General features: G+C 42.8%; 1 protein-coding gene across 1 annotated transcript; it reads right to left on the bottom strand.

Moving 5' to 3' along the window:
* MLN (motilin) lies at window positions 1-13,527 on the bottom strand. The gene is made up of 5 exons (XM_081865321.1): window positions 13,430-13,527; window positions 5,704-5,821; window positions 4,447-4,551; window positions 2,037-2,142; window positions 1-113 (listed from the first exon to the last, which is right to left on the bottom strand). The coding sequence occupies exons 1-5, from the start codon at window positions 13,510-13,512 to the stop codon at window positions 106-108; spliced, it is 420 nt and encodes a 139-aa protein (XP_081721447.1). The 5' UTR covers window positions 13,513-13,527; the 3' UTR covers window positions 1-105.
* Between the last annotated feature and the right edge of the window lie 422 nt (window positions 13,528-13,949).

Genomic DNA, 13,949 nt, shown 5'->3' with positions numbered 1-13,949 from the left:
ATCTTGCATAAGTACCCCCCCCCACTCCTGACAGCCTTTCTGTTAAGTGGAATCTTGCAAATTTGCAGTTTAGTCTTTCGCTCTTGTCTTCTCATTCTGAGAACATCAATTAACTATAAAGAGAGGAGACAGAAACAACAATGTAAGTTTGTGAATCGATACTGTACAAGATCAAATTTGGATTTTCTTAATCCATCAAATGAAGAAACAAAAGGTGGTTTCAACAATAAAAATGGTTTGAAACTAAGTAGATTTTTGTAACAATTCTCTGTGATAATTACATGGTGTTATTCAGAGGTTTGCTGGAACAAACGAGGTCATAAACTGTGGATAGAGTTCTTGAGGGTAGGGAGGTTTCTTAGTGTGTTCAACTAAATGCACTTTGAAACCCTCTACAGACCTTTGTGTTAATTGCCTGGCGGTCTAAAGAGGAACATGTGCAGAGACATGGGGGTGGGGAGTTGCATGTGTGTTTTAAGATGTTGCATTTCTGGGGGAATGGCTAAACATGTCTATGATGTTAAACTGATCCGCATTTTCAAACAGCAGTAGTAAGCCCTGCTCACCCACATGTGTAGGACAGACTACAATCCTACTCTATTAGGCTATTGGCAGTTCTGATTACAATATTCTGAGATTTTAATTAAATTTTCAAAAGAGCTAAGTTGGCACATGTCTTTGAGTACCTGGCTCCAGTTACGGATGCAGAGGTAATTTGAATATTTTGTCACATCCTATCCAAATGTCTTTAGCTATTCAGTAGAATCCTGGGACTAGTATTTTAATTCCCCATTCCCGCTTTGCATAGCTTGGAACTTTTCAGCGAGATGAGGCTCTCTGATCGTGCCCAAGCTCATGTACATAAACTCCCTTTGATTTCAAGGCTGAAAGATAAGCAATCCTAAAGAGTTATTAACAGCAATATCTTTTTACAAGCCCACAGTGTAATTCATTTCCAAGTCTATTATCAGTTCCAGAGAGAAACAGGAATAGCTCACATGAAAATAATGCATAGTCCAGTCTGAAGCCCTTGATTCATTGCGTACCATAACCACACAAAACTCCAGGTTTGCCACAGAAGTGCAATATAGGAGAGCAACTCCACAGTTGATAAAAATGGGCACAGAACAATGGCAGGGTGTGGTTTTTTTTGGTCACATATACGATTTTCCAGTAGCTGATGTATTGCCACAGGTCCAAGCAGGTTTTTTTTGCTTGACCCATACTTTCTAGGCATGGATCTGAGTGGTTTCCCCCTTGCCTCGCTCCTTTACCCAAGGAAAACCTGACGCAGGTGGCACTGTGGTCTAAACCACTGAGTCTCTTGGGCTTCCTGAATCCCCGGTTTTAATGCCCATGACGGGATGAGCTCCCATTGCTCTGTCCCAGCTCCTGCCAACCTAGCAGTTTGAAAGCATACTAGTGCAAGTAGATACCACTGTGGCGGGAAGGTAAACGGTGTTTCCATGCGCTCTGGCACTCATCATGGTCCTCCAGTAGCGGTTTAGTCATGCTGGCCACATGACCCGGAAAACTGTCTGTGGACATACACCGGCTCCCTTGGCCTGAAAACGAGATGAGTGCTGCAACCCCATAGTCGCCTTTGACTGGACTTAACCATCCAGGGGTCCTCTGCCTTACCTTTTACCTAGGCATGGGTCTGAGTGGTTTCCCCCTTGCCTCACTCCTTTACTCAAGGAAAACCTGATCTTTAGTGCTAAATTGGAGCAAATGTCAATTGAGTGGATACCCATATTGCTGTTTGCTCTGATTGGATGCCAAAGGAGTGGTTTTCCCTGGAGGAAAGCAGTAGGACAAAAGGCCACGTGGATGAGGCCTAAGTGGGGAAGCATTGTGCCAATGAAAAATGTGGCTGGGGTGTACTTTTTCTTGACTGCAATCACCGCTGATAGAAGAAGGATTTCTGATCTTTGGTCAGGAGTTTTCTAAAAGCAAGTCAACATGACACAAAAGCTATTCCTGGAATTTCTGCGCCGAGGACTTCCAAGGAAAGGGAGAGACAGATAATATCGTACCATTCTGAGTATTGGGTAACATCTCTGTTAGGAGTTCCTTCAGGACATCTTGATATTTTTCCAGCTGTTTGGACAGATGTATTCCTATTTCTACTGGAGCAATCAGCTGTGAAGAAAAGCAGGGTTAACATGCAAGGAAAAAGCAATGTTTCCACAACTTTCTGCCTCACACACGCTGAAGGAATCATTAGTGTTGGATCATTTGTTATTGCTTAAAGGTATTTCCTGATCCAGTATTTTAGCATTTGACTTTGTGACCTGTGGAGCAGGGTTAAGTTGCTCATTGAAAGGGAGGTTGCAAAAGCCAATGCCAGTTGTTTCTCATCTTGTAAGTCTTGACAATTTATCAAGTTTTTAAAAGCTCAAAGCTGCAGTCCAGTACACCATGAACAGCACCATTTGAAATCAGTGGAACTGTGATCTGGATTGTGGTTGAGCCATAGGTCTTAAATTAAAATATGTCAAGAATCTCACATAAGGAAATATCTGGTCCGCATAGATGCAGACAAATTCCTGAAAAACAGAACTGCAGGATAAGACTTCTGGGAGCAAAATTAAATAATATGAACTCCATATTTAGTCATGCTATCCAGTTTCATGATTTTAAAGCACTTCCAATAGGCAATCCAGCTAGATGGATTAGAAGAATGAAGATTTTGGTGTGGTAAATCTGAGATGGATGGGAACTTGATCACAGGTCTTGAGTGGTTGGACAAGCTTAATTTATAAAATTACTCAACTACAAAAAAGTCTTCATCTACTGAGGCTTGCCAATATTGAATAGAGGGTAGTACCTATACTTTAGGGACATGGGAAGCCACATTATCCTTAGTTAGACCACTGGTCCATCACTTTGGTATTGTCCACACTGGCTGAAAGCATCTCTTCATGGCTTTAGGTAGGGGTTTCTCCCAGCCCCACCTGAAAACATCAAGGATTAAACCTGCAACTTTCTGCTCTACTCCTGAGCCACAACCATTTCCATTTTCAGAACACATTTGCTTGCAGTAAGATCAGTGAGAGGGATGTGGAGGTAAATTTGGCCTTGGAAAAAAAGACACCTGTCTACATTTTTGAGGTTTGCCATTAACATAGTGTTGCTTCTGGAAGAGTTAGTGGAAACTTCACATCACAATATGAACATAAAGTATATTAAAGATTATGAAGGAGACTAAACAATGAAGTAGATGAGAGATGCATAAACTGTAGATCTGAAGTAAGTGTTGCAGTTAATCAGTAAGCTGGTGGTTGGGGGAGACAATTTCCTAAGCCAAGTTGTAATTCACAATAGTAGCTAGGCAGGACAGCCCCTGAAGCCTTTGTAGCTTTGTAATTCTTAAAAAGGTCAATTTGTATGTGTGACTTGACTGTATCACATCCTGTTAGGATTTCAGCTGTACAGAACACATTAAAGCACACACCTTTTACGTAGGCACAATATTTCAACAAATATAAACTGACATTTCAGACTGCTCTCAAGCCATTTCCCTACTTTCATTTAGATTGTTTAAGGAAATTAGTCAACTTCATATAAATAATCTCAGGGACCTGTATTTGAATAAGAGGAAAATAACAGTCATATTTTTCTTGTGATTTTTGATAATTTCTCTTTCATTCAGCTCTAGTGCCATTCTAGGGACTAAGTGATAGTTTTGATATAAGTAAAAAAGCTGCTCTTTTTCCCTTATGGGGTACCCAAGAGCCCATATGGAGTCCTTTTGTAGGTTCTGATCTTTGCAACATTGTGCTCCCCCACATACAACAGGAGGAGGCCCCAGAGCCACGCGTGCAAGCCCTTCTATAGACATTTTAAATTGCCCGCCCTGGAGTCCAAGACCACCCCACAGTATAATGCTTTGTCTCATATGTTAGAAGAACTACCTGCCTGTACCTATCTTGTCTGTTTGTTTGAAAGCATTTGTAAGCCACTTAATACTTTTAAAATCTCTAAGTGGTATACAATACAAGAAACAAGCAATATCATTAAAATGTAGCAGCCTAAAACCACAGAAAAGCAAATAACACAAAAATCAAGGGAAGTGAATCACATAAAACAGAGTATAACCTTATGGGTCAGGGAAAGCCAGGACAAAAAGTTCATGAATGGTATTCAACTAAGTTTGGACCCCCCCCCCCAGCACAGGTATCATATGTGCACATCTATGTGCTTCATTCAGCAACTTGGCTGCAGCACTCTGCACCATCTGTAGCTTCCGGTCCAATCCCAGTTGTAGTCCACAGACTCACTCATATAGTCTCTGTCTTACCAGGATTCAATCTCATTCAGCCCACCACTGCATCTAGGCACTGTTTTAAAAAAAGTCATGGCCTCTCATAATTAAGGTGCAAAAGAGAAATAGAGCTGGGTGTCATCAGTGTAATGGCTGACATAATTTGGAGCACAATTTACCTTGATGATCTGTCCTTCATCTTCTGAAAGCTCAGGAAAATCTCCTATGTCTGATTGCTGCTGCAAAGTCAGAGATTTCTTCTGTGCTCGGTTCCTCTCTTTCTCCTAGGGCCAAACGACAAGAGATATTAAGAATGGCACTTTGGGGTGGGTCACTGTATGAGAACCAAGTTGGCTATGTTGCCATTTCAAATGAATATAACAATGGTGACAGACAATAGCAACTGGTCACAGCATCTCTGTCAACAAAATCTGGCTAAAGCTCACTGCTTGAGCAGTGTCACTGCCCTGAACCAAAATTCTTCAGAAGCAAAGACTTCCTACAACATCATTTCCAAGGAGAAGCTTGTTCCACTCCATGGTCCTTTGAATTTAAGTCCGATGGCACTGGGGTCCTCATCTCATTCCTTGAACCCCGAGAAGATATCACTGCTACATTACTCTGATTACTGGATCACAGGCTCTTCTGAGGATCAGGAGAGCCCCAATGAGCTTTCTCCAAAGCAGTCCCCACAGCTTGAAACCCCACTGCCTAGAAAAAGCCAACAGCTGCAGCAAAAGGCACTGGCGTTTTAACTGGCAAGATCTGGCACTCATGGACTACGCTGGTCAGATTGTAGAACTTTGCCAGCTGCTCTAAAACACTGCTGAGACAGCTTGCATTTTCTGTCCATGCAAAACAAATTCCTTCCAGTAGCACCTTAAAGACCAACTAAGTCAGTTCTTGGTATGAGCTTTCGTGTGCATGCACACGAAAGCTCATACCAAGAACTGACTTAGTTGGTCTTTAAGGTGCTACTGGAAGGAATTTGTTTTGTTTTGACTATGGCAGACCAACACGGCTACCTATCTGTTTCTGTCCATGGTTCTGAACCAGCAGCTTCACCCTTATCCAGGGTCCTGACCTTGCCTTAATTTTCTGTCTGTTCCTGGGCTTATTGAACTACTGTGGGCTTGGGCCAGAATTTCCATTGGTGGTGGACATCACCATGGATCATGCCAAGCAGGAGGTGGAGAAACAGTTGCAGAATGGTGAGCATATAAGACTTCCCAGTACTCTTTCTAATTCTGTCATAGGAATATATGAAGCTCAGTAGACTGGCAGTAGCTCTCTGATGATTCAGACAGGAACTTTATTCCAGCCCTGTCTGGAGATGCCCAAGACTGAACCTGGGACCTTTTGTATACAAATCATGCATGTTAACATTGAGTTGTGGCATTTCCTGAACACTGGCACACTGTTTTCCAGATACCAACCTGCATTTTTCTGAAGTCATCAGGAGTGTAGAAGGCGAGATACCCTTCACTCTGTTTAGCCAGCATGGCTACCATGTAGAGGAACAGAAGAGTTACCACCACCTTTCTTGGAACCATCCTAGAGCATGACAAAAATAAATAAATAAATAAAAATACATGTGATTGGCCATAGACTTGCCAGATACCACATGTGACTTTCCAATCCAGGTTTGGTGGTCTTTTCCACCATGAGAATCTACATGCCAGAAATTATGGTCACAGTTAAGGCTGAGCGGCACTCTCTGGCGAGGTCGGATGGACATAATTGTGGCAGCTCAACCAGCCAGAGCTGCAAAGAATCTTGCACAAAAGTGATGTCCATGCGTCCCACTATAGGTTTTCCAGTCCTCTACACCAGGAATGTGAAACCTTTGAACATCCCAATGCCACTCTACTACAACTTCCACCAGCCCCAGCAAACATGACCAATGGTCAGGTTTGGTAAGAGTTATAGTTTGGCAACATTGGGCCAAACACCAGATTATTTTATTTTTATTTATGGGATTTCTATCTCACTCTTCATCACACATAATCTAGGGACAGGTCACAGCAAGCTGAAATATAACACCCGGTAAGAACAAAATGGAAAGTGCTTAAAAATATTACCACCCCTCCTCTGTTAAATACATTAGTCAGAATAGCCATGTAACACAGCATAATACAACAAAGAAGTGTTTGGTAAGCTGGACTCTTCAGCAGGAATGGGGAACCTGTGGCTCTTTTCATGTGGAACTCTAAATTCCCCAGACAGTGTGGCCAATAGACAGGGTTGATGGGAGCTGGAATTCAAAAATGTCTGAGGGGTGGGGCTACAGGTCCCCTGACCTTGATCTAAAAGATGAAATAGAAAGCTGGTTCCCTGTTTAGAACATGGAAATCACTATATAGGGAGAGCAAAATATGATCTGATGGCTGATGATTAATAAGCACTTATTAGTTATTCAGCAAGTCAGCTGAAAAGCGTTCATAAATCTGCAATTTACAGGCGAAACTGCACACCATCTGAAACTGCTATTATATTGCTTAGGACTTTGCTTGCTAGAATTGAGATAATGAAGCAGGAATGTGATGCAGTAAAGTGTATCTGGAACTACATCTTTTGCCTAATAAAAAACCCACCTCTTTTCTCAGTGGCCATTCATATTCCAGAAAGTAAGTCATCAGAGCAACTGTAGGTAGGGGAATTGACTCTGGACTTCTTCTAATAGTTTGAGAGCCTAAAGCTGCAATCCTATACTCACTCAATAATAAACCACATCAAACTGAACGGGGGCTTACTTCTGAGTATATACACACACAGGAGTGCACTGTTTTTGTAGCATTCAAATTCATGTTCCTCAGGAAATGGCAACTGGATGACTCAAGATGCAAAGTTCTGGAACACAACCCAGACAACCTTCTTTGCTCACATGCCAAGTGGATTCACACACAGCCATTTCCACTTCTGTGATCGTGGGGCTTGTGTGCTCCTGTGTTACCTCTTCCTGCATCTTGGTGCCATTATTCCCAACACCTGTGGGCAGCATCTCAAGAGCCATTTGAGAAAGCTGACCTGTGCTCACTGGCACATCAGAATGCTGACCATCTTCTTCTTCTTCTTCTTCTTCTTCTTCTTCTTCTTCTTCTTCTTCTTCTTCTTCTTCTTCTTCAATGGAATTATGAAATTGTGTTTCATGTGAACTGATGCATTGTCCTGAGCTGAAACAAGGACTTGGGGAGACCTTGGTTATGTTTTCTTCTCTAGCTACCAGCAGCCAAGGGGTATTGACAGGAAGCTTTTATAACAGTTGACCAACACCACTGGCTTGTTATAAGGAAAAAACCTACTGCATTTATAACCGAATCTCCAGGAGTTTTAAATTGCTGTTCATTGTTGCTAGCTATGCTGTAGATTTATAGCTGTGTTTCAGAAATCTAATCATTCAAGTACGGGAATGTGCATGAGGGTTTTGCATCTTTCCTCCTTACCATTTGTCCCCTGATGAGAAAGCTCTACTGGTTTTGGCAGAGAAACATATTGCTTTCCCTATTAGTATTATTATAATTTCCCCCTTTTTTTCTTTTCCTCCATAAGCCTCACAGAGGGGAAGAAAAGAATCAGACAGCTGTGTCACAGTCCCTAATCTTATAAGAGACCTAATAAGCTCATCTGGTCAATTCCCATTGGTGCGCTGAGCTCCTTAATAAACCTTGATAGGTTGTACAGAGCTAAGAACATGGTTTGTCACTCTCACTCTATGGGAGCCTGACTTTAAGGGGCTGCTGTAAACCAGTTTTCGACTTGACTGGACAGCAATACCACATCACAAGGAGGATTTATGTAAACATTCAAGAGCCTTTTAATTATTAAATGCTCTTTGTTGAACAAATTTAATGAAGCATGGTCCAAGTACTTAGAAGCTTTGCTCATTTTTATCCTGAGACTTAATTAATTTTTTTAAAAGTGCTTTTGGCATTATTCAAGTACTGCTCTTGGGTCAGATTTAGTTCTAAACCAAGCCTTTATGTACCAATAAAATTGTGCAGGATCTGAAACCAATATTGTACAGCACCTAAAAACTAATTCTTCTGGTGCATTTATTACCCAGATGTATTAGGGCATGGGAGATGAAAAAGAACTGAGCATGGTGCCATTTATATGACATTCTTCTGTGGAGTTTTGGGGGAGTATTTTAATTTAGTACATCAAAAACCCAAAATTTTCATTGCACCCAGGAATCTTGATCTCACACCTATCTGCTCAGGTGCTACAGGGTCACCCAAGATGTGCTGCAGTACTCACATGAAAAGTTGAAAAGCTAGTGCAAGAAATGTTGCACCTCATTGTGCACAATGCACATTTTTGACTGCACACAAGAGCACAAACCTGAGAAGTATCTGATGTAATTACACCTTTAACATGGATGAGGTGGGTTTCACTTCTATTCTTGGATCATGTTCCATCTAGATCAGAGATAGGGAAGCTGTGGCCCTTCAGATGTTGCAGACCTCTAACTCTCATCTGCCCCAATCAGCATGGTCATTAGTTGGGGATAATGGGAGTGTCCAACAATATCTAGAGGACCACAGGTTTTCCATCCCTGATATAGATACTGGTCCAGATCACATGTTCAAATGCAGAATAATAAAGGAAATTGTGTCACAATAACTGCATGGCTACAGATGCACAAGGTGTTATGATCCCTGAATCCAGCAACAATTCAGACACAGAACTGGAGGCTGCAGAGGAACCAGCTAAGGAGCTAGATCAAGGAGCAGGGCTCTAAACAGACTGCTCAACATCAGGAGACCACTCCCCAGAAGAACCTTTCATTACACCAGGGCTTGTAGAACCAGAGCCAGAATCCTCAAGGGCACCATCCCATGAGCCTGAGGAACCAAATGCCTCCCACACTACCTCACTGGTCCAGCAGTGCAGGGCACACATCAGACAGGAGGGCATAGAATGGAAGAGAAGCACCTTTCTTCAAGTCAGAGGCTTCAGCCTTTAAGAACTTGAAGTTCTCCACATAGGGGCAGAGCCTAGGAGCAGTGGCGTAGTGTGGGTTGTCAGCACCCGGGGCAAGGCAAGTAATTTGCACCCCCTAACCCGTGGATTTGCGCCCCCTAACCCGTGGATTTGCACCCCTAACCCTAACCCCCAGATGTTGCGCCTGATGCGGCCGGCCCCCCCTGCACCCCCCATGCTACGCCACTGCCTAGGAGAAGCAGTCTGGAGTCAAAGGCTTAGAAATCTCAGCCTGCTGTCAGTTTCTGTTATAACAAGCTGCCTACATGGAACTATCCCACATTAAATTCCTCACTACAGGGGAGGCCCATCCCATTTCACCACTGAGGCACTCCCCCCTCCCCCATCAAAGCCTTTCTTACCAGGATTGCATGGTGGTGGCTTCTGGCAAATTCTCATGAGAGTTCCGTGATATCTCACAAGATCTCACCAGAAGCTGCCGCCTTTTCTCCTCACTTCTCCAGCGGCAGCAGGGGCAGGTGGGGCATCCGTGGGGCAGATTCTGCCACCAGGGCAGCTGCCTCAGTCTACCTTATGGGCTGCCCAGCCCTGCTCACAACTCTCTGAAACATTGAAGAACTGTTTCCAATGTGGACAATACTGATCTAGATGGATCAATGGTCTGACTATATAAAGCAGATTTTTTTTCTTCCAGGGGCAAATACCCTTTTGAAATCCTGCAGATGATAAAGCAGCTTGGAGGTCAATGTAGAGTGGAGAGGTGGCTGACAAGGAAAGGGGTAAGCACCCACTGGCCCCAACACCACACCATTACTTCACAAAGCTGCATTCTCTGCAGGTAGGTGGATATGAAAGGGCCACTAGGAGTTTGTTACACACTTAGACATGCAATGTCTAATTTGTCACTGAGCAGCCAAGTGCAAAGGAAGACTGAGCTTTTGTTGCTCTAATAGTAGAATCTAACCAGTCTTCATCAAGTCACACAAAAACTGGGCTAGTGGGAGCATGTCAGGGAGGAAGTTATACTTTTAGTAATTGTCCCTGCTTCTCTCATAGAGCTGTTGCCATGATCCTGGAACTCCTGCACCTGTATCTGTATATTCAGTGGGAGAAAAAGCAGTCATTTGCATATTTAGTTCGTAATGCACTGTTTGTACCAATTAGTGCCCCCCTCCAACCCCCTCCAATTGCTACTGGGAACCAACAGATTGCAATAAATCACTATTTTGCATGTGCTCTTTATTTGCAAACCACTTAACTGCTGCCGTTATCTTCTTTTTACATTAGCACTTCCATCCTTTGTTGGAACATTTGGAGCAACCTTCATTCATTTCAAATGGTGCCCTTAAATAAACCCATTTCTTTAAATAATTGCTGTGTTTAGTCCCCCCCCCCCAAGAACCTGACAGTTCAGAACTATTATTTTGGCTATTTTTTAACCCAGTGATGATGAGCTTTGTTTCCATTCTGCTGCACATTTGGCTGTGCATCATTTCCATGGACACAGTGCGCACAGCACATCAGAAACCGGAAAACGTCCAGTTTCTAAAAGATTAAAATAAAACGTCTTCCTTGAATAGGAAGAGAGACAAAAGGTCGACATTTTTCATCAGGTAAAAAAAGAAGCAGCAGCATATATTCTATTTCCTGACCAGCTGTCATGCCTGCAAATTGTTGCTAGGGACCAGAACCCCAGAGTAAATTTGTGGATTCTGCTTCGAGCCAATTGCACCATAAGGTTGAGGGAAGTGTGGTTTGCTATGATTTGAAAGGGTGCTGCCCAGATCTATATAACACAATCTGCCTCTCTTTCTTTGCACAACGTTACCTTTGCATGATTGTGCTTTCGTGCTACTTTATTTGTAATTTCAGCATAACACTGCAGAGCCTCAAAGCCAGTTAGCTTCCCCCTTGCTCTTGACTAGCCTTGCTGTTTCTCTGCTACCGGGGAAAGAGCCCCTAGTTTTTCTGTTGTTTGATTGGTGAGACTACGGATTGCCCCTTCCTTGTTTTGCAAGCAGGGCACGTCTTTCAAACATTAACACTGCAGCTCGGTGCCTCCCAAGGCGAATAGTGTGTTTGCTGTTTGTAAATTAGCTGCACTGGTAACATTTTGAAAAGGTGTGATTCAAAATTGGACATCTTCGGGGCCTGATTCCCTTTCTCTGACCATTTTTTCCAGGTGTCATCGTGCACATCGGTACAAAACAAGGGGGAAATTAATGTGGAGGCAGAGAAGGAATTGTAGGAAACACTGTCTCTTTTGTTTAAACATTTGCTTTTTCCCCTCTCCTCTACCCAGAAAGATTAGAATTGGGGAGCCAAACTAGACATAACATTTGTCAGGTTCATTTTTCTTTAACAAATAGGCAACTTGGGGAGGGGGAGCTGAATTCGGACCAGGTCAGGGAGGCATGGGAGTGTTAACCCTTTGTCCACACCATGGCCTGGGGTTGAAATCAGACTGTTTCCCATGCCTGCCTTTCGCAATGGGAATAAAACTCCCATCAGTGTCAAGGAGGGATTTCTTCCTATTGAAAATAGCAGGTGTGGGGGTGAACAATTCCAAGTGGGAAACTGGTGGGGGCAAAGGGTTAAAGGTCTCTGCCCATAATGTCAAGGTCCCCCAATTCAGCTTTTTGTTGAGGAAAAAAATCAACCATGCAAGGGCAAACAATGTGTCAAACATCACATTTATTTTGGACCAACATTGTTCCTACTGTTAAGCAATTTTTGATAGTCTGTTTTCTTCTTTTCCAAATTCTGTACCTTGAAAGAGTTGCACATTGCTTCTCTGTTTATGATTGCCTTGCCTTCCCCTAATGTTCCCCTCGTGTTGGATTTCAGATTGTATGCTCCTTGGGGCAGCTGGGACCTGTGCTATTGTGCTCTGAAAAGTGCTACGCACATTGATGATATTTTTTTAGCCATGTTCAGTCAGCAGAAACTCTCCCCATGATCAGAAATGGTGGTAAGTCAGGATTCTCACTCTTATGGAGGTTTCTCAGACCTTCATGCTAATCATGCAAAGATCTGAAGCACAACCTGCTTGTGCCTGAGGACACTGGGGATGGTACTTAAGTTCATGCATGCCCCTGCCCTCATCAGCAGTTTAACATTTCCCTGGTTTAACATTTTGCGTGCTCAGGCAAATGCCTGGATATAGCTTTAGTGTTGGGGCTAAACGACATAGCATCACAAATGTGTGGCTGCTGCCAATTCACATTGCCTTGCAGATCTCCTGGGTGATTTTAATTAAAGAAGATGCATTACATGATAATGTGGAGCTTGTTATTTCCCTTCTCTACTGCAGTACCTGCTCCATAGAAACTCTGAAACAGTGAATGATAATGGGGATTCTGTGACCCACCCTGGGTATTGCTGGACTACAACTCCCATCAGTCTCAGCCAGCTTGGCCAATGGTCAGGGATAATGGGAGCTGGAATCCAGCAACAACATTTGGAGGGTCACAGCTTCCCCATACTTGGTGTAAGGGATGGGGGAGAAGGGGGCGAATGTGGGAATGCAAGTAGCTTTCCAAAAACGATAAAATAAAAAGTCATATTTGGATTTGACCTTCTGTCCAAAATTAACCACAGTCCTCATTGCAATGTGATAGTTGCTTTAAAATGGTTTTTATTCTTATAAACTGCTCAGAAGACCATTTGGGCAATGGAGGGGGCTATAACTACAAGCAATGAAAGATTAGAAGAGATAAGTGTATAGAAAAGCAATGCATATGTGCCAGAGACTCTGTTTTAATGAGGCATCAGCTTTTATAGGTAAGGATTTAATTTATCAGGTACACAAAGTGGACTGTGACACTGAGAAGATGCAGATGTGATGGGACCTTCTAACTGCAGAGTCCCAATCATTGTAATAATATTGGTGTGGACACAATGGTAGCCTTTCTTGACATCCCTAGAGTGAAATTCACCCATACTTTGAGCCTCCACAGATCTGTGCATTGTCAAGAATTTTCTAAAGTATGCTTACATTGCACAGAGATCGAAAATGGTTTTTTAAATTATTATTCACACAGGGAAAGAAGCCAGAAGCCCATTCTTGTTCAGTTGTCCTGGGCTTACAGAGTGAACATTCTGGGCCACAAAACAGAATGAAATATCCATATAAGGAGACATCTGAGATCCCTAAACTCCACTGTCTCTCCACGGAAGATTTACATTGCATAGAAATGAATGGGCAGAAATGCTTACCTAGTGAATGTGCTGCCTCCTTGTCTGTGGAACAGTGCTCTGCAGATTCCCCTTGTCTGTTCTTCTCTCTGGTCTGATCTCATTGGCCTTTATATAACCATTACCAGCTCCTAATGACATCAACAGCCCTTGTCAGTATTCATGGCCCTTGAATACATTGGATTGATTGGAAATGTAGGAACATAGAAATGGTTTTGTTGCACATACCAGGTAAGAATCCTGAGTTTCCAAGGAGCGTTGCTTCCCTTGGTTGCTGCCACTGGGAATTCTGGGCTGTGCTTTCATCCCCATCCCTTTCCTCGCCTCCTTCCCAGTGATTTCGTTAAAATGTTTGATCCACAATCCTAAATAATTGTAAACACTCACAACGCCATTTGAATTCAAGGAATGGCCTTTTCATCTTAGTGACAAAGCTCTTGCTGAGCGTCTCTTAATGCAACATTACATATTTTGGAGCATATCTTAAAAACGTACACTGTGAATGCAACAAATATGTTTGCAAATACAAGTATATGCAGAG

Source organism: Podarcis erhardii (assembly GCF_964252035.2).
Source record: "Podarcis erhardii genome assembly, chromosome: 6".
NCBI lineage: Eukaryota > Metazoa > Chordata > Lepidosauria > Squamata > Lacertidae > Podarcis > Podarcis erhardii.
The sequence above is the reverse complement of the archived record's forward strand: the minus strand, read 5'-3'. Positions and strand labels throughout refer to the sequence as shown.